This window comes from Hypanus sabinus, chromosome 10 (genome assembly GCF_030144855.1).
Source record: "Hypanus sabinus isolate sHypSab1 chromosome 10, sHypSab1.hap1, whole genome shotgun sequence".
In the NCBI taxonomy this organism is placed as follows: Eukaryota; Metazoa; Chordata; class Chondrichthyes; order Myliobatiformes; family Dasyatidae; genus Hypanus; species Hypanus sabinus.
The window spans coordinates 114,056,274-114,078,363 of record NC_082715.1 but is presented as its reverse complement, the minus strand read 5'-3'; the positions used below and the strand labels follow the sequence as shown (position 1 = coordinate 114,078,363).

Genomic DNA, 22,090 nt, shown 5'->3' with positions numbered 1-22,090 from the left:
ACTTTTCAAGGGCTCTGTACAAATCATGTTTCAGTATTTTTATTTGCATATTTTTGATTTCCTTTGCACATTGGTTTATGTCGATCTTTGTTTAAGAATTTTCAAAAAAATCTACTGTATTTCTTTCTCACCTTATAAATTTCAGCAAGGAAATGTAGCATAGGGTAACATATAGTACATACCGATAATAAATTTACTCTGAAATTGGAAATGTTAATGAACAACCCATCATCAATGTACATCTATAATTGTGATGGCTCCTAGTTTTAAATGTTAACTGGATAATGATTCAGTAGATTAAGGAACAAAAATAAAGCTGTCCCTCTACATTCTATTTACCCCTACATCTATGAAATTAATTCCCCACCTCTGCAATCAGTTCTGGACAACAAATGCTGGGAAATTACTTGAATCAGCTCTCAGCTTTCTTTATAGAGTTATTAAAGAAATTCAGCTCAAATCAATGAAGGTATTTGTTGACATTAATCGTGACAAATGTTAGCTTAGTGCTCTTTGTTAATTTTCATTTGTAAAGCTGGTAATCATATGCACAAAAAAATTAATAATTTTGAAAATGCTACAGTTAAGTCCATTACGAATAGGAACTACATAACAGTTTAAAATAATCTGTAAATATAAGAAAACAGGAAAAGTATGACAATCCACGAAATTGTGACAAAAATAAAGTTTAGATTCTAATACATTTCATAAACTATCAAACCATTATGTTAGTTCATCCTACCTGTGCACATAGTGTAACTGATGAACTGAATCGATGGCCAAAACCATTTCTGCCAAGTAGAACTTTGCCATGTCTTCTGGTAATCGGTCCTCAAATTTACTGAGTAGTGTTAAGAGATCTCCACCCACATAGTAGTCCATAACAAGATACTAGAGTCAAGGAAAAGCAGAATAGTGAGCGAATTGGCAACTTTCTTATTTCTATTTGTATTGAATTTTATTAGATTACACTTTCATCAGAAGAGCAGCATCCTTTACGCCAGTGAAATTCAAATTCCAGCTAACTGGTATTACAGAAACTGAGATCCTGCTATGAATTTACATTGCTTCACTCAAGAATCAAACTAATGCTAAGCTTTATGCAATGAGGTTCAGAAATCCGACTGCCAGACAAACTGATACCCAGAAAGTAGATATGGAATCAGTTGCCTCTACTCCTATTAACGTTAAGAAGATATCTGTGTGAAATGCATCACACCATTCAGGATAGAGGTTGTCCAAGTACCAAGTTTAAGGCCAGTGAAACTTGCCTGGTGTAAACCATGGTCTGTAGCCCTGTGAACTTCAATGTGGTGAAAACAACCATGATACATGCTAAACCAATGAGAAAATAACCTTCTGACACAAATGAGACTGAGGAACCTAAAGATCACCATCCAATCACAGCTGATTAACCTGCTAAAGGAACTTGTAAGTTACTGACTCTACAAATTTAAGTAAATATGTATTTTTCATGCAAGGATCTCTGACATGCTTGAAGTGACTTAGATGGTGCTGAATCTGTGAACAACTCAAGTCTGTCAAGTGCACTCTCAGCATGTGTTTATGAAACCAACCACCCTGTGCTCTAAACGTGATGCAAAGCAGCACATATTTTTAAAAGGAGCATTTAAACAAACATGACTTTCCATAATCCTAATTAAATAACTTAAGAGTAAAATAAACTAATTATAATTCTTTGTTTTTATTTCCAATCTAGATTCAAGTACCGTCTACTTTTTAGTTAAATCACTTCTTTCAGTCACTTAAATATTGTGGTTCCACAATAAACTTATAAATTTAATAGAAACCAGACGTACTTGTAGAAAGTACATTTCCTGGCCGGTCTTAGATCGAAAATCAGTGAGCTCACTGCCTTTGCCTGCACAACATCTGCCAACACTCACGGAAGTTAAAATCTTTAGTGCAAGTAGATAAAGGTTTTTAAAAAAGTTAAAACTGTATGCAGCCAAATGAGGAATAATAATTTCAATCTCTAGCACCAAAAGCTTAAGTTACACTCTAACCTCTTTCACTAGTAGAACCGCACATTTTTCACACTACTGTTGGGGAAATATACTGTAAATCTAAACACACTGTCATCAAAAATTCTGGAGAATCTGCATAAAGATGGATACAATTTCTATGAGATTTATGTTAAAATTATTTTGCCTCAGTCTTATAGTGTTCTGTCTCTATCCTTTTTTTCCCTCTTCATCCTTGCTATCTCCCCTCTCCACTCAACAGTCCTGATACATGGTCTTGGCCCAAAATATCAATTCATTTCTCCTCCACATATACTGCTCAACCTGCTGAATTCCTGCAGTAGTCTATTTTATCCTCTCATTTAATACTTAATCCCTTGCTTTGCAACCCTCCTGCAAGTGCATTATTCTATTCTGCTCAAGATTAAATTCTAATTCTCTTTTTTTAACCCAACTATATATCTTCTTGTGGTCTCCATATAGCCTTTCCCCTCATGCACAACTTCTGCACCATCTGCAAACATATTATCATGCCCCTCAGATCTATATAATTCATTTATATTTCTGGAAAAAGAACCAAGTAACCAACCTTATGAAACCCTGCTGTTAAAAATGTAGCAACAACCAAAAATACTCAAACATTTTCCATAAGCTTACTGCCACTAAGCTATTTTAAAAGTCCATTTAAGTACACAAGTGAGTAGTATGAGCAGGAATGTCTACCAGCTGGTATCTCACCCCTGCTCTACTCTTTCAAAGTTCACAGTAAATGTATTATCAAAGTATATACATGTCACCATATACAACCCTGAGATTTGTTGACTTGCGAGCATACACAGAAAGTCAAAGCACAATAGAAAGACTGCACTCAAAGGTTAGCAAAAAATCAATATGCAAAAGACAACAAACTGTGCAAATGCAAAAGAGAAATTAATTAATCAATAAGAAATAAATATTGAGAACATTCAGATAAATAGCCCTTGAAAGTGAGTCCACAGGTTGTGGAAACAGTTCAGTGATGGGGTTTGTGAAGTTATTCCCTGTGGTTTAAGAACTGGAGGTTTGAGAGGTGAACCTGATGGTGTGAGTTCTGAGGCTCCTGTACCACCTTCTTGATGACAATAGTGAGAAGACAGCATGGTCCGGGTGGTGGGGGTCCCTGATGATGGATGCTGTTTTCCTGTGACAGTTCTTCACCTAGATGTGCTGAATGGTGGGGAGCACTTTGCCAGTGATGCTCTGGGCTGTATTCACTTCTTTTTGAGGATTTTCTCTTTAAGGACATTGGTGTTTCCATGCCACACCGCAATACAACCAGTCACTGTATTATCTACCATACATCTATAGAAGTTTGTCAAAGTTTGAGATGTCATGCCGAATCATTGCAAACTTCTAAGTAAGTAGGAGCTGCTCTGCTTTCTCCATTTATCCGATTAATAGGATCATGGCTGATCTGACTGCAACCTCAAATCCACATTCCCAGGATTTCAATCAACTCAGCTCCCAAACATCAAACCTCGAGTGAACACAGCCTAGCCTGCACAATCGGTGGCCTTCACTTCCCCCTCTTGTATCAGATTTTTCCTTAAGTTTTAATCAACATTACTCAGAACTTTTTCCCTTTGTTCCTCTCACTCAGCCCAAAGAGTTGCCCATGATCTAATTCTGATAATCCCAAGTGAGGACCTGGGAAATTACACACTTTATTACACTTCAAAAGAGACCCCATACAGCTTTTTTTGATATCAGCATATCCCAGAATATCAACACACCCCTCCATGATCTCCAATTATAGATGTAAAGTACTCATTCAGTACCTCACCCATTTCTTTCAGTTCCAGGCATAAAATGACTTCTTTGTCCTTGAGTGGGCACACCCTCTTCCTCAATGTAAATATAACATGTCAGACTTCGCTTTCATCCAACTTGTCATGGACCTTTCATGACCCCCTTTAGCCCCGTTGGACCTTACATGAATACATTTATTATATGATTCCCTTCATTATAACAATGAACATACTTCAATGGCTGTGAAGTGTTTTGTGACATTCTGTAGTTATGAAAGGTGCCCACAAATGCAAATTTCCCTTTCACTTGCCATGTGTGTTGCAATCTGATAATAATTCAGAAAAAACAAAAAAATCAGAAGAATGACAAAATTGGAATTCCATTTTGGAAAAACTTCCCATTCGCATCTTCTTTAAATTTTTCCTCTTCACCTTCTGCCCTGAGAAGAGGACCATCCAGCTTTTCCATGTCTCTCATGACTTTAGAATAAAGTCATCCCGTAACCTTCTTCGTTTGGAGGAAAACAGTCCCAGCCTATCTGGGCTCTACTTTTAACTTAAGTCCTTTAGTTTTGGCAAAATGCTTGAGAATCTTTTCAGCGTCCTCTCAAGCTTAATCATAGCTTTCCTACAGCAGGCTGACCAGAACTGTACATAATATTCCATGTGATCTCTTCAATATTGTGTACAACCATAAAATGACATCCCAACTCTCGTACTGAATTGTTCAACTCTTAAAAGGCATACATGCCATACCTACTTCACCTCTTCTTACGTTATCATTTTCAAGTAACCATGCACTAATAATCCTAGGTCTCTCTGTTCCACAAAGCTAAATCCAAGGACCTTGGACAGTTCTATTCATTGTCTAAGGTTACAACAGCATCTACAGAAACATTGTCATTCATACCGTCATTTTTGGTGTCATCATTTACTAATCATACCACGAACACACTTTTCCAAATTCTTAATACATATGACAAACACAAGGGACCCAGGCTAACTGGTCACAGGCTTCTAATCTTCCATAACGTTGAATTAATCTCTACTAGGATGTAATACATATATTTATACAGATCCCATTTCCCAGAACTAATGCCATTGTCCCAGGAGTCTAAACCATCACAACTTCAAATTATGCTTTTATCAGCATGACCCACTTAAATCTGCACTCACTTGCAAGTGGCATTAGGAGTTATACAGTGACTGCTTTGGATCTACAGCACAGGATAATTGGATCTACCTTACTTGCTTCAACAATACACCATCCTTCTCTGGATGACCTTTCTATTGTACTGTGGGCATGGCTTTACCTGTATTCCACAGAGGCTTGGGTTACTGAACAAATTTTTACAAAGTCATTCTTAAAAAGGATAAAAAAAAAGCAACAAAAATTCAAGTTTGTAAATTACACAAGGTGCTGCATTATATTCTAGTTATACTGAGCTAGCTATTCAGTGAATAAAAATAACACTATTGGTCAGTTAAGTAAAGGCAAGAATCTTGGATAGACTCACAACCAGAACTACAACTTACAATTGGGAATTTCAGCACAGGAAACCACCACATGCTACTCTCTGCATCTTGCAAGTCCACAATACTACCTACTATCCTCTCATTGAATTCTGTGCTATTGATAACTTAACAATGGTGCAACCCATTTCAATTCCCTTATTTCTGTTAGTGGTTTATCAAACCTCTCAGCTTTGACTCACTTTTACCAGGCACTTATGAAGGATTCCACAAACTTTAAATACAGTCGACCCTCCTAATCTGCGAGGAATTGGTTCCGGGACCCCTTGCGGATGCCAAAAAACACGGATGCTCAAGTCCCTTATTCAACCTGTCTCAATGAGGTGGACCTTAGGACCCAGCGGAACCCCAGACATTTAACCAGTCTCAGTGCAGTGGACATTAGGACCCAACGGCAGACCTCTGAATCTGCAGTGTTTCTGTTCACGAAAATTATCATGATCACGCTTGAAAATAAAGTGGAAATAATAAAGCGATCGGAAAGAGGTGAAACGCCACCAGTCATTGGAAAAGCATTAGGCTACAGTCGGTCAACGATGGGAACAATTTTAATGGAGCATGTGAAAGGCCCTGCCCCGATAAAAGCTACAATTATTACTAAGCAACGCAGTGGTTTAATTACTGTATTGGGTTTGGGGTTTTTGATTCTCCACATCAACCAGGCACGGAAGGACAATGCGCTCGGAAGTGGTCTGTCACTGGATCGAACTCAGGAACTTCCTGAGCCCAGCGCTGAAATATACATTCTTAAGTGTTTTATACGCATGGAAAGGTAAAATATATACTAGATATTAAGACAAACGTTTGACTAACTGACGTTAAATAATACCGGATGTACCTGTTCCGACTTACACAGTGAGAGAACTTCCGATTTCTTTTCGATCCCAATCCACGGTAACCTACGCACATCTTCCCGTATACTTTAAATCACCTCTAGATTACTTATAATACCTAATACAATTGTAAATGCTGTGTAAACTAGTTGTTATACTGCATTGTTTAGGGAATAATGACAAGAAGAAAGTCTGTACATGCTTGAACAACAAGTGCTGGAAGAGCACTTCCGGGTTTTCTCGATTAGCGGTTGGTTGAATTCGCGCATGCGGAACTCACGGATAAGGAGGGCCAACTGTATATGGCCTATCAATACTGCTACTAGCCTCTCTATGCTTCTCACTCACAGCATACACCACCTGCTTATTCTCTGTAAATATATTATATGCAATGCATCTATCTGAAACAAAGAATGCCTCTTTAAACCAGCAGACTCATAAATCACAGAATAACAGAAACATACAACACAGAAAAGCACACTTTCAGCCCATCTTGTCAATGAAGACCATGATACCTATATTTCTCTTTGCCTTTCCTATCTGTTCAAATGACTTTTAAAGATTGCAAATGCAACTGTCTTCAGTAACTGCTCTGGTCACTCCTTCCAAATATTCATTGCCCTCTATGTGGAAAATGCCTTTCAGCTATCCTTTAAATTTCTCTTCTCTTAACTTAAAATCTGTACTTGTTAGTTCTAGATTTCAAGCCCCTGGAAAAATATCCTTGTCACATCTCTGCCTCTCATAATTTTATATATGTCTATAAGGTCACTCCTTAGCCTCCAATGTTTCAGAGAGAACATAAAAACATGAAGAAATAGGAAGCATGGGCCATCAGGTCCTTCAAGCCTCCCCAATATTTAATATGATCATGGTTGATGTATGAGGCCTCAACTCTTCAGTGCTATTTCTCCATACCAGTCTATTCCTCAATCTCTTAAATATTTATCCAGTTCTATTTTAAATACTTCTAATGATCCAGCTTCCACTACCTACTGGGGCACAGAATTTCAGAGATTCACCACCCACTGTAAGAAGAAATTTCTATGGACACCAGTTTTAAACATCCAGCTCCATTATCTAACAGTCAATATCCCTTTGTGCGAGACTTTCCCACTAGTAAAAAGACATGCCAACATCTACCTTCACAAACAACAGAACATCTGCAGATGCTGGAAATCAAAGCAACACACACAAAATGCTGGAGAAACTCAGCAGACCAGCCAGCATCTATGGAAAAGAATACAGTCAACACTTCAGTCAGAGACCCTTCACCACGACTGAAGTAAAAAAGATGAGGAGTCAGAGTTAAGGGGGGGGGGGGGGGGAGAGGAGAAACACAAGATGATAGGTGAAACTGAGAGGAGGGAGGAGGAAGTAAAGAGCTCGGAAATTGATTGGTGAAGCAGATACAAGGGCTGGAGAAGGGGAAATCTAAGAGAAGACAGAAGGCCATGGAAGAAAGAAAAAGGGAGAGAAACACCAAAGGGAGATAAAGGGCGGGCAAGGAGATAAGATGAGAGTGGGAAAAGGGAATTAAAAATAGCGAAGGGGGAGGTGGGCATTACCTGAAGTTTGAGGTATCAACATTTGTGCCAACAGGTTGGAGGCTACACAGACAGAATATAAGATGTTGCTCCTCCAGCCTGAGTGTGGCCTCATCAGGACAGTAGGGGGCACCACAGATGGACATGGAATGGGAAGTGGAATTAAAATGGGTGGCCAGTGGGAGATCCCACTTTTTCTGGCAAAAATGTTTTTATTAGTAGGTGCTCAGCGAAGTGGTCTCCCAATCAACATTGGGTCTAACTGGTATACAGGAGGCCACAACAGGAACACCGAATACAGTAAATGACCCCAACAGGCACAGGTGAAGTGTCGCCTCACCTGGAAGGACTGTTTGGGGCCATGAAAGGTAATGACGGAGGAGGTGTAGGGGCAGGTGTAGCACTTCTTCTGTTTGCAAGGATAAGTGCCAGGAAGGAGATCAGTGGGGAGGGATGAATGGACAAGGGAGTCACGTAGGGAGCAAACCTCACGAAATGCAGGAAGTGTGGCGGGGGTGGCGATGTGCTTGGTGGTGATATCCTGTTGGAGATGGCAGAAGTTACAGAGATTTATGTGCTAGACACAGAGGCTGGTGGGGTAATAGATGAGGACAAGAGGAGGACCCCTATCCTTGATGGGATGGTGGGAGGATGGGGTGAGGGCAGATGTGTACAAAAAGGAAGAGATGCAGTTGAGGGCAACATTGATGCGGGAAGAAAGGATGCCCCTTTCTTTGAAGGAGGAGGACATCTTCATTCTAGAATGAAAAGCCTCACCCTGAGAGCAGATGCAGTGGATATGGAGGAATTGAGAGGAGGGATGGCATTTTTAAAAGTAACAGGGTGGGAAGAGATTTAGTCCAGGTAGCTGCAAGAGTCAGAGGGTTTGTAATATAAATCAATGGATAAGCTGTCTCCAGAGACAGAAACAGAGAGATCAAGAAAGGAGGCTTACCTTGCTAAGGCCCAGGGACAACTATCAGATACCTCTTATTTACTGCTCGAACAAGATCCCACTAAGGAGCTCCAGGCCATTGTCTCCCTCACCATCACCAACCTCATTAGATCTGGGGATCTATTTTCCTAACACATAAACTGTTGTACATTTACAAGTCTGAGTTCGTAGAAGGGATGTACCTTTAGTTTCAATGATTTCAAGTTCCCTGGTCCCAAGCATTTTATATTCGCCATAGATGTCCAGTCCCTATTATTACCTCTTACCTTATTTCCTTGCTTGCCCACTGTCTCCCTTTGATGCTCCTTCCCCTATTTCTTTCTACCACGGCCTTTTGTCCTCTCCTATCAAATTCCCCCTTCTTCAGCCCTGCATCACTTTCACCGACTTCCCAGTTCTTTACTTCATCCCTTTGCCTTCAAGTTTCACCCATCACCTTGTGTTTCTTCTTTCACTCCCCCACCTTCTAACGCTGATTCCTCATATTTTTTCTCCAGTCCTGCTGAAGGGTTTCAGCCCAAAACTTCAACTGTACTCTTTTCTATAGATGCTGCCTGGCCTGCTGAGTTCCTCCAGCATTTTGTGTGTGTTGCCAACATCTACCTTGTCAAGCCCACCTTCGGATCTTATATATCTGAGTAACATCACCCTCATTCTTCTACATTCCATGGACCCTAACTAGTTTGCTTTTCGTCATTGTACAACCCTCTCATCTCAGGAATTAGGCTGGTGAGTTTCCTATCTCCTACTTCCAAAGTTACAAAACCCTTTTTTTAAAAAAAAGATAAGGATACCAAAACTGTGCACAGTATTCCAGGTGAAGTTTATTCAACACCCTGCACAACTCAAAGCCTCCATTTTTTAACCTCTAACCCCTTTGGAATGAAGCCAAAATACATTTGTTTCTCCTTATTTGATCTGCCTGCTAGCTTTTGGATTCCTGCACGAAAGCTCCTTGATCCCTCTGTACTTCATTCATGCAGTCTCCCTCTCTATCGATAATAATCAGCCTTCTGATTCCTTTAACTGATGTGCATGAGCTCACACTCTGCCACATTAAATTCTATCCATGGCCTCCTCTCCTGTCAAGATAAAGCCACACTCAGGTTGGAGGAACAACACCTTATATATTGGCTGGGTAGCTTCCAACCTGATGGCATGAACATTGATTACTCTAAATTCCATGAATGCCCCTCCTCCCCTTCTTACCCCATCCCTGATATATTTAGTTTTTCCCCCTCCTCCTTTTTTTCCTCTCTCTTTTTGCCCATCACTCTGCCTGTTCTCCATCTCCCTCTTGTGCTCCCCTCCCCCTTTCTTTCTCCCTACACCTCCCATCCCATGATCCTTTCCCTTCTCCAGCTCTGTATCCCTTTTGCCAATCACCTTTACAGCTCTCAGCTTCACCCCGCTCGCTCCGCTCTTTTCCTATCATTTTGCATTTCCCCTCCCCCTCCAACTTTCAAATCTCTTGCTATCTTTCCTTTCAGTTAGTCCTGATGAAGGGTCTCGGCCCGAAACATTGACAGTGCTTCTCCCTATAGATGCTGCCTGGCCTGCTGTGTTCCACCAGCATTTTGTGTGTGTTGCTTAAATTCTATTTACCCATCTTTTGCCCACTCACTCAATCTATCTACATCCAATTGCAGAATCACTGTATCCTTATTACAACCACCTTAATAATAGTACTCCACTCCATTTCTGGTGAATCTCTTCTGTACTCTACTCTATTGCTGCTACAGTGTGACAACCAGACTGTATACAACGTTCTAAGTACAATCTCACCAGTCTTGTACAATATTCAGAAATAATTGACAAAATCTTCAAAAACCAAATACAGAGAAATATTTTAAGGTGTTTTTTCCTTCACTGCTATTACTCTCAAATGAATGGTTCAACTATCAGACAGTTCTATTATCTAGGGCTGTTCAAGCAAGAAAAGTATCAGGTAGATGGATCGACACACAGCTTCACCAATAAAGAGAAAGATCAGAAGGAAGTCATTCTAGTCAAGGCCGCACTATCTCTGTAATGATTTTAAAAATAATAATGACATGGGAATTTAGAAGCCAAATGCCATTTCCATAGTCAGGAATCAATGCACTGTACAGATTAGTTAAGCAGGAATGAATTTTTTTAAAAAAATATATAAATTGAAACAAAATAAAACTAAACACTCCAGATTTTTACTTACCAAATAATTTTCATCCTGGAAAGCATAGTGCAATGTGGTAATCCACTGGCTGTCTCCATTTACTAACACATCCCGCTCTTCTCGAAAGCAAGCAGTCTGATTAAGAAAAAAAGTTTGCATGCAATATTTTATGAGATCATGAATAATAGAATGTCATATCCAATTGCAAAATTGCAAGAATGCTTAATATGCAGTTATAGTCATACAGAACTTGAACTCTCATCATTCGCTGCCCTACCCCAATACAGCCCACCCCTCCCCCTGCCACCCATGTCCATGCCAAATGCCAACATTTCCATAGCCAATGTCTTGATACTTCCGAAATATAATACTTGCCTCCATTACCCTCTCAGCCACTGCATCCCACTTTCCAACTCCCTGTGAGTAAAAAAGCTCTTCCTTGGATCCTTTCTCAACCTCTTAGCTCTTACCCTAAACCATCAGGCACATCTGCTATGGAGACAAGTTTCTTATGCGCTGCTCCATCTCGGCTCCCCAGAATCTTGAGTTCAAACTTAAGATGCTGCTTTCCAACGAAAATATTAAATATTTATCAAGGCCTCTGATACAAAAAGGGAAACAATAGGGCATTCAAAAATTAGCTCTCTGAAGCACAGAGCACGCATAAACTGAATGGGATTACAAGGACTATGCTCAGACCATAATCCCACGTTTACAGAGAAGGGAGAGAAAAATAGTTGAGCAAATCACCCTCGTGAGAGCAGGCTCCCTTGCCCATTTCCTTTGGTTGAGGAAAGAATGGTCCTAAATGTAATACAGCATGGTACTGCAGCTTCAATAATTTTGTATGTGCATGCGCACACACAAGTGCATGTGTGGGGTTGGGAGGAGTGGGGGGCTGGCAGGGTGGTGGTGTGGTTAGGAGAAACAAAAGTCACTTGCCATAGGACTGTACATAAAATGATTTTTTTTCCACATTTACTTGTTATTATATTGATAAATAAAAAATCTAAGTGTGACTGTTGTAATACACATTTGGCTAAAGACTAAAGATTTGCAGTAACTGCTATGACTGAGTAAAATTTGTAACTTAATGATAAATCCTTTCCCATTTTCCCTCTCCAACCACTTCCCCTCCCTGTCACAACAGTAAAACATTTGCAAAATGAAACAAGCAACATCGCAGCCTGACTTACTTAGAAATTTATATGACTGGCTTTAACCAGCTGGAAAATAACAGACAGCTAATTGGCTTCAACTATTGTTTTAAATTGCAATTTGACATAATAAAACACATTTAGATAAGTAAAATGAAAATAGAAAAAGTTACAAGTATTCATCACTCAGTACTTCCAGCATTTTTTGTTTTTAGTTCAAATTTCCAGCACTTGTTTTTTTTTGCTTTTCGACGTTAAAGATAGCTGCAGAAATTAGGCCAAAGCATGTTTTTCAAGCAACTAAGGTCAAACACAGTTTAACATAGTTTACAGCCAAGCTTAATCTCAAACATGAAGGTATTAAAATTGGTATAGCACAATTCCTCATTCCAGTGGTTCTACACAAACAGAAATATACTTTCATGCCCCTGTGCCATTCAATAAAAAAAATGGCCACTTCCCTTCACTGATCTAAGATTTCGTAATTACTGAAAAATCCATCCATCTTCACGCTAAACATACTCAGAATATGTTAAGATAATTATTTTGTTGTACAAAATTAAGCTGGGCTTCTTATAGGGCCATGATATAAGAATAAATGGCTCTTGGGCTAAGGATAGAGAAGCTGTACATGGGTCAATGTGCAAAAGGATGCAGCATTAATTATTATACAATTAAAATTGGGAAAGTTTAGCCAGTCTAATAACACAAAGGGATGTCTAATTATTAATTCAACTAACCTGGGATGGTAGCATAGCTGAAGTCAGCTTAACACATGAAAAGGGAAAAAACACTGAACTACTAAGATGCTAGACTTGAATCAGGCAGAATTGAAGACAAGCAAAAAACAAAACCTGTACAATTTTGAGAAAACTGGGAAGTCAGTTAGTAATAAAAAATGAAAGAATGCCTGTGGCTGCAAGTCCAAAGGGAATTTACTATAAGAACCAGTTTATTTAAGAAAGAGACAAAAGCTGTGTTTAACTGTAGATAAGGGACAGAACTTAAACAAACACAACAAAGTAAAAAATTATGATGATTGTTTATAATGAAAGTTTTGAATGAAGTTTTGATCATTGTAAAAATATTGTCATCAATTTCGACAATTGATTATTTGATGATTGATGTACGACAATATATTATATTGCATATATACTATATATAGGAGCTGCAAAAGTGATGTAAGAAACTAGAGGCACATAGATAATGTAAACAAACTAGCAAAGAATATTCAAGACAACATTTATAATTACCCAAAAATGAAAATGGGCCATCAGTATTAAAGGTGGCTTCTTGAAAACAGCTGAGATATTATGAAAAAAGGGAAATGGCAGGCATGTTAAATAAGTCACCTGGACAGGCAAAGCCTGTAGCTACGTGAGTAGGTCAGAGGCTGGTTTACCTTGACAAATAACTCACCTTCTAAATCCTCAGGCTTCTACCCACTGTCAAGAGGGAAATCTGAACTCTTGACAAAATAGTTAACATGCTCAAATCTTCAATAGCACTATCAAGGACTGAGTAACCCATTTAATTGGTACTTGATCCATCTATTCTAAGCATTACCTTCCCCCAAAATCAGTACAGCATGTACTGATTGTGTGTAATTTGCAAAATACACTACAATAGATTGACATGGGCTCTCTGACTCCATATGTATGTCCCAAACCCCCACAATCGCAAAAGGCACAGCAGCCATCAGGGAGCACACCACCTGCTAGTTCACATTAGTTCTGCACTGTGAAAGTATAACTAATTACCTTCAATCATCTGAAATCAAAAATCCTCAGCCTTTCAAACTAACTGCAGCATGAAAATATATTCACAATTAAGACTGCAACAGATCACCACCACCTCCTGAAGGGCAATAAAAAATTACCTTGCCAATGACATCTGCTGCCCATCAGTAACTAAATCAAAATATTGAATGTCTAAACATACTGATATTTTATTAAGGGTGGTGTCTCATTAGAACTAAAAGAACAAAATGCAAAAGAAAACATTAACTGCCAATAATAACAGATTGGTGGTTTCTACAAAGGATTTTTAAAAGGAATGCCATACTCTCGCATTGTCGTGGACCGTAACAAATGTGATGATTAATAAACATACAGCAGGGAGACTGAAAACTTGGCTAAGTGGGGTAATAACAACAACCTCTCACTCAATGTCAATAAGACCAAGGAACTGATTGTAGACTTCAGGAGAGGGAAACCAAAGGTCCATTTCCCAGTACTCATCAGAGGATCAGAGGCAGAGAGGGTCAGTAACTTTAAATTCCTGGGTGTCACCACCTCAGAGAACCTGTCCTGGATATATCATATAAATGAAATTGCAAAGAAAGCACAACAGTGCCTCCACTTTCTTAGGAGTCTGTAGATATTCAGCAAAACAAAAACCTTGACAAAATTCTATGGATGTGTGGTGGAAAGTGCACTGATCGTCTGCATTATGGCCTGGTATAGGAACAACAATGTCTTTGAGTGGAAAACCCTGCAAAAGGCAGTGGATTTGGCCAAGTACATCACAGATAAAGCCCTCCCAATTATTGAGCACATTAACATGAAATGTTACTATAGAAAAGCAGCATCCATCATCAAAGATCCTCACTGCACAGGTCAGATCCTTTTCTTGCTGCTGCCATCAGGCAGAAGGTACAAATGTCTTAGCACTTGCACCACCAGCCTCCATCATCAGGCTCTTGAACAAAAGGGGATAACTGTACTCATTCCATTTCTGGTGTTCCCACAACCAATGGTCTCATTTAAGGACTCTTTATCTTGTTATTTCATGCTCTAGTTATTTATTGCTATTTATATTTGCATTTTCGGTTTTTTGTTCATTGATCCTTTTTACAGTTACTGTTCTATAGAAGTATGCCCACAGGAAAAAAAGAATCTCAGGATTGTATATGGTGACATGTATGTACTCTAAAAATAAATTTCCCTTTGAACAAGAGAAAATGTGATTTATGGGATGTGGATTAACAACACACCTTAAGCTTGATAGGTGGTCATTTAGGATGGGTTTTGAAAGGGAAAAGGAACTTGGAGCTAAAGGGATGCCTGCTAACATGCACCAAAACATTTAAGGTGTTGCACATAAGATGTTGAACATAAAATATCCTTATATGCTAACGATGTAATTCTTTTTTTACCAAACTTATCCATCAGTATTCCAAACTTAATGCAACAGATTGAATTGTTTGGGCAGTTCTCTGGTTATAACATTAACAACTCAAAATCATCAATACTATTTTTAATCAAAGGAGACTGAAACCAGTCATAAAAACCCCATTTATAAATGCAAAGGAAGGATTTACCTACCTTGGTGTCAAAATTACCCCTGAAATTAAAACGATCGCCCCAACAAACTATGACCCACTAGTGGACAAAGTGAAAGAGACGTTGGATAACAATGCCCATATCAATGATTGGCCGTATAAACATGATCAAAATTAATATATTACCAAAATTTCTATACCTTTTTCAATCACTTCCTCTCCCACTACCAAAATCATTTTTGATAAGCTTAGTATTATTTTTAGTAAATGCATTTGGAATAATAAAAACCTAAACTGAGACTTGGGTTGCTATACCTGTCTTATGAAAGGGAAGGGCTACGGCCACCCCAATCTGAAATGGTATTATTGCTATTATTGTGAAAGGGGAGGGCTACGGCCCCCAAACCTGAAATGGTATTATTGGTCTGCTCAGTTACATTCTGCAATTGCTTATTTCTCAGTGGGGGCCCTTCAGCCTGGGTGAATATTGAACAGGCAACAGTACCAAACCTCCCATTAAAGCTCTATCTATACTCTGCAGACCCAAGAGATATGAAAAGAACCACCAAGAACCCATTCCTCAAAAATACTACTGACATCTGGCATAAAGTACATCAACATATTAAAGATACTCCTCCCATCTCTCGCTTCTCCCCCAGTATGGGGCAATACATACTTCAGGGCAGCAAGAGCAGATGGTGGTTTCAGAATCTGGGCAGACAAAGGTGTGCACAAAATAGTGGACCTTTATATGAATGGTAATCTTATTACATTTGATCAATTGTGTCAGACAGAACATACTCCTAAAAAAACTTTTTAATATTTGCAACCGAGACATTTCATATTATCAAAATATAAGCATTTAATATCTGAACCTCCACTATCACAACTTGAAAATCTTACACTTTTAAACCTAAAGGGGAGGAGTCAAATGTCTTTATTCTATACAGCTTTGATATCATATGATATGGAGTCCACCATTGACAGGCTGAAGGCATGGACAATGGGTGCTCAAGAGGACATACTAGAAAATGAGTGGGAAATGGCATGCTTAAAAGCCCCAAAACAATCAATTAATATGAGAATGAAGCTATTACAATATAAATGGATAATGAGAACTTATATTACCCCAGTCAAACTGAACCGTTGGACCCGTGACATCCCGGACACTTGTGTTAAATGTTTAGAAGAAAAGGGTACTCTGTTTCATTGTGTCTGGGATAGTCCTAAATTTAAAAAATACTGGAAAACAGTTGTTCAGACTGTATCTGAGATTGCTGGAGTAAAGGTGCCTCACCAAGCAAAAATGTGTGTGCTATGTATATATCCAAAGAAATTTACTATTAGTCCAAAACAGTCAACTTTAATTGACTTTGGACTCCTACAGGTCAAGAGGATGATAGCTTTAACTTGGAGAAAAATGGATATAACTTCATACATCAACACACACAAAATCCTGGTGGAACACAGCAGGCCAGGCAGCATCTATAGGGAGAAGCGCTGTTGACGTCAGGACGAAGGGTCTCGGCCCAAAACGTCGACAGCACTTCTCCCTATAGATGCTGCCTGGCCTGCTGTGTTCCACCAGCATTTTGTGTGTGTTGTTGTTTGAATTTCCAGCATCTGCAGATTTCCTCGTGTCATACCTTCATACATGTATGGGTAAAGGAGATGGCATCTTGTATTATATTGGAGAGACTGACTTACATAATCAGGGGAAGGGAAGGAGAATTTAAAAATGTGTGGAAACCTTTATTGGAGTTTCTTGGACATCAAGGTGCACAGTCATTTTGAAATAGCTGTGTTTCTAATATTTTTTTTCTGATGTGTTTTTATTTTATTTCTTTATTAAATATGTGAAGAATGTGAATGCTATAACCCCTTTGTAAGAAAGTAGTTAACTCATAAGACTACAAAATTGGGGAACACATAGAAAAGATGAGGGGAGGTGGGATGTTGTAAGTGGAAACCAAGGTTGAGAATGAGGAATTCCAAGGGACAGACCAGCTGAAAAAGGAAGGATTTGTTGAGGTGAAAGGTGATTGCAGATGAGACTGAAGGACTTGGGGTTGGACGGGATACGAGGGCAGCTGAAGGCTGTGGGTTAGGGGCAACATATGGGGGCAAAAAGAGACAAGGCAGCCCTGGAAAAGAAAAATAAAGAAAGGTAGGGGAGGGCAAGGGGAAAAAGATACATCAGTTTTTAAGTTATAACTGTTTCTACCCCCCCCCCCACCCCGCCCACTGGCGGATGAGAATTTAAGGGCCAGGGTTGTTCTGCCATATCAGTTCAAGTCTGGTTAGAGCACTGCTGGAGTGCATGTAGTCCTGGATAAATACTTGTGGAAGAATAGAGCATAACTTCACCATGATGATAACTGAACTCCAAGATATTGCAGAGAGGTTTCCCCAGAATCTTGAGAGTTACAGTATAGTGCAACTTTACTGAAATTTCTTTTCCTTTTTCCTTCAATATCTCTTTTTCTTTGATGATTGTGAAAAACATGAGGACATGTTTCACTATTTAGTTTAATTATTATTATTGTTTATTTGTAAATGTAAAATATATGTAAAATTCAATAAAAAATATTGTTTAAAAAACACAACTGAATGGAAATTAAACTTTAAGCTGGAGCATCTTATCTTTTGAATGTACCTCTGCTCGTTTCAGCATCTCCCATTTGTTGAGAATCTTCATGGCAAAAACCTTGTCTGCATTTTTTAACTTCACAACAGCAACCTGAAATTTAAAAAAAGTAATTTGGGTATAAATTACTAAAATAATTTAAAGAATAGCATTACTGTAACATACAGCAAAAAGCTTCATTTGCATCAAATCAAATTAACAAGAATTGTGCTGAGCAGCCTGCAAGAGTCACCACACTTCCACCGCCAACATAGCATGCCCACAACTCACTAACCCTCACCACACATCTTTGGAATGTGGGAGGAACCTCAAGCAATCGGGGGAAACACACAAGGTCCCACGAAGAACATACAAATTCCTTAGTTGAAAATAATTACCTAATTAAAATAGTTTGCAAATGTCAATTTTCTTGGGTATATTCAGATCAGATCCAGTCTGCACCAAAATTATACCAAATTTTTCTAATAAAATGCACCAAACTCATACCTACTTGAGGAGAGACAGAAAGAATTTTATCTTGGTTCTGATCAGCAGTTTAATGAAGAAATACAGGAAAATCTATGTCGCTTTTCAGCCACAAGGATATTTCAATAAACTTCATAAAATTATTTGCAAAGTTCATTTATTATTGTAAAGAAATAGGAGGTGTAAACTCTGTGGCCCTTTGAGCCTGCTCTGAAATTCATGATTATCATAAATGATCTTCTACAACAATCATGTTTTCCTGCCCTATACATATATCTTTAACTTCCAGTAAGATTCAAAAATCAATTGAACTATTTTGAAAAAAATGAAATGACAGTGAAAGGTGCCATAGAACCCCACCACAGAGAACTCATTCCTCTTGCCCCTCACATGAAGACCTTTTTCCTCATTCCAACCTTAGTGGTCTCCCATTTATTTTGAGACAGTAATTCTGTGAGACCACAATACACACAACATGCTGAAGGAATTCAGCAGACCAAGTAGCATCTAAGGAAAAGAGTAAACGGTCCACGTTTCAGGCCAAGACTGTTCATCAGGACCGGAAAAAAAAGATGAAAAGTTGGATTAAGAAGATGGGGAGAGAAGAGGAAGAAGTACAATGTAGTAGTTGACAGCTAAAATCAGGAGTAGGGGGAGGGGTTAAATAAAGAGCCATGAATTTGATTGGTGAAAAAAAGAAACGGCTGGAGAAGGAGGAATCTGATAGGAGACAGTAGAAGGCCAGGGAAGAAAGGGAAGGGGAGGAGCACCAGAAGAGGGTGATGGACAGGTAAGGAGATAAGGTGAGAAGGGAGATGGGAACTACCAAATTACCTAAAGGAATTACCAAAAGTTCAAGAAATCTGTGTTCACATCATCAGATTGGAATTATCCAAATGGAATATAAGGTGTTGCTCCTCCAACCTGAGCATGGCCAAATCATGGCAGCAGAGGAGGTCATGTACTAACATGTCGAAATGGGAATGGGAAGTAGAACTGAAATGGGTGGCCACCAGAAGATTCTGTTTTCTCTGGTGGACTGAGCGTAGGTGCATGGTGAAGCAGTCTCCCAATCTAAGTCAGGTCTCACAGAAATCTTGAGACTCTTCAATCAGAGGAAATGTCCTCCTTGCATTCAGCATGTAGAGTCCTGTAAGAAAACTTCATAATTTCAAGGAGCTCCTACTCTTCTAAATTTAAGTGAAGCAGCCCAGTCTGCTCGAATGCCCCTCTTATGGGAAGTCCACCAGGGCCTAGCCTCAATGAATTTTCACTGTAGTGCATTCACAGTGAGTGTAACTTTTTTCAGCTAAAGAGAAATAACAGTGCACAATAGTTCAGTTGCAATGTCAACAAGACGAAATGTAAAGACAACTTTACTGCTGCACTTTAATCTTCTCACAATAACAACCAACACACTATTTGCTGTACCAACACATTGGCTTCAGTTAAGTGCAGAAGGATACCCAAGTCCCTTTGATCATTAACATTACCCAATCTCTCACTATTTAAAAAAATTGCTCTGCTTTTCTGTTTGGTGCATCAAAATGGATGTGTGTGTTCAGGTGCCTTGCCGTTCAGCGTGGATAAATTTGCCTTTTCTTACATAATATTCTGGCCCACTCACACAACTCGTCTAATAGTCTCTAGAATTGCCTCTGCATCCTCCTCACAATTCCACCTAACTTTGTGCTATCAACAGTCCAGGAAAGATGATATTTTGCTTGTTCAGCCGAATTATTGATGTAAATCAAAAATAACAAAATAGCAAAGGCTGATGAATAATTTGAAAGCACACTCTAAACGTAATAAGATGGATAATCTTGCAGAGCAGTTAGAAGTTGGCAGATATGACCTTGTGGGCATCACTGAGTCAAGATAATAGTTGGAAGCTTAACATCCTAGTTCATATGCTGTAACTACACTTTTGATTGGACAGCGGCGCAGACGCAGTAGAAGTGTTCCCACGCATGTCCAGAGCAGAGCTTGAAAAACCTAGTCTCCATAAAAGAGTTCTGTTCCCAGTGTCAGATATGGGATTTCCAGTAGACTTCCAGCCTCCCTAATGGCTACACTTGCACCAGGGACATCAAAATGCGGCTCCTTACAGACTGCATTAGGGAACTGGAGCTGCAGTTCAATGACCTTCAGCTTGTTAGGGAAAGTGAGGAGGTGATAGACAGGAGCTACAGGGAAGTAGTCACCCCCTCAAGGCTAAAGGAGACAGATAAATGGGTGACTGTCAAAAGAGAGAGGGAAAGTGTCAGATACAGGAGAGCACACCTGTGGCCATCCCCCTTAACAATAAGTACTCAATTTTAGAGTACTGTTGGGGGGACAGACTATCTGGGGGAAGCAACAGTGGCCGTGACCTTGGCACTGAGTCTGGCCCTGTGGCTCAGAAGGGTAGGAAGCTGAACAGGGATGGCAGCAGTATGCCTCCCAGGTGCCTGGGTCTGCAATGTTTCTGAACATGCTCACAACATCCCAAAAAGAAGTCATAGATAGAACAAGGGAGGAGGTCCTGAAAACAGAATACAGGGAGTTAGGAAGGAAGCAAAGAAGCAAGATCTGAAGGGTAGTAACCTCTCTAAACAGTGAGTATAGGAATAGATTGACATGCAGGCATGTGTGACTGAGGAATTGGAGCAGTGGGCAGGGATTCAGATTTCTGGATAATTGGGACCTCTACTGGGGTGACCTGTAGAAAAGGGACTGTTTGCACTTAAATCTGAGGAGATCCAGGTTTCCTCTGGGCAGGTTTGCTAAAGTTGTTGGGAGTAGTTTAAAATAATATGCAGGGTGATGGGAACTAGTATTATAGAGCTGAGGATGAGCCAGCAGATTTACAAGTACTGAGGCATGCAGAAGTTTGGGCACCCCTAGTCAAAATTTCTGTTACTGTGAATAGCTAAGCGAGTAAAAGATGACCTGATTTACAAAAGGCATAAAGTTAAGGATGACATTTTTTTTAACATTTTAAGCAAGATTACTTTTTTATATCCATCTTTTACAGTTTCAAAATAACAAAAGAGGACAAGGGCCTGAAGTAAAAGTTTGGCAACCCTGCATGGTCAGTACTTAGTAACACCCACTTTGGCAAGTATCACAGCTTGTAAACACTTTTTGTAGCCAGCTAAGGGTCTTTCAATTGTTGTTTGGCAGATTTTCACCCATTCTTCCTTGCAAAAGGCTTCTAATTCTGTGAGACTCTTGGGCCGTCTTGCATGCACTGCTCTTTTGAGGTCTATCCACAGATTTTCGATGATGTTTAGATTGGGGGACTGTGAGGGCCATGGCAAAACCTACAGCTTGCGCTTCTTGAGGTAGTCCATTGTGGATTTTGAGGTTTGTTTAGGATCATTATCCTGTTGTAGAAGCCATCCTCTTTTCATCTTCAGCTTTTTTACGGACAGTGTGATGTTTGCTTCCAGAATTTGCTGGTATTTAACTGAATTAATACTTCCCTCTGCCAGTGAAATGTTCCCCGTGCCACTGGCTGCAACACAAGCCCAAAGCATGATCAATCCACCCCCGTGCTTAACAGTTGGAGAGGTGTTCTTTTCATGAAATTCTGCACTCTTTTTTCTCCTATACCTTTGCTCATTGCAGCCAAAAAGTTCTATTTTAACATCATCAGTCCAATTGCTTCAAAAAATGCATCAGGCTTGTTTAGATATTCCTTTGCAAACTTCTGACACAGAAATTTTGTAGTGAGGACGCAAGAAAGGTTTTCTTCTGAT

The 22,090-nt window shown here is 39.4% G+C and overlaps 1 protein-coding gene across 5 annotated transcripts in view; it reads right to left on the bottom strand.

Moving 5' to 3' along the window:
- LOC132401000 (serine/threonine-protein kinase MRCK alpha-like) overlaps positions 1-22,090 on the bottom strand; it is a 573,066-nt gene that overhangs the window by 331,512 nt on the left and 219,464 nt on the right. For all 5 annotated transcript variants that reach the window (XM_059982693.1, XM_059982697.1, XM_059982694.1 and 2 more), the window contains exons 3-5: positions 17,892-17,975; positions 10,835-10,930; positions 743-891 (exon numbers count right to left, since the gene is read on the bottom strand). In XM_059982693.1, coding sequence (XP_059838676.1) covers positions 743-891; positions 10,835-10,930; positions 17,892-17,975 — 329 coding nt within the window. The remainder of the gene's footprint in view (positions 1-742; positions 892-10,834; positions 10,931-17,891; positions 17,976-22,090) is intronic.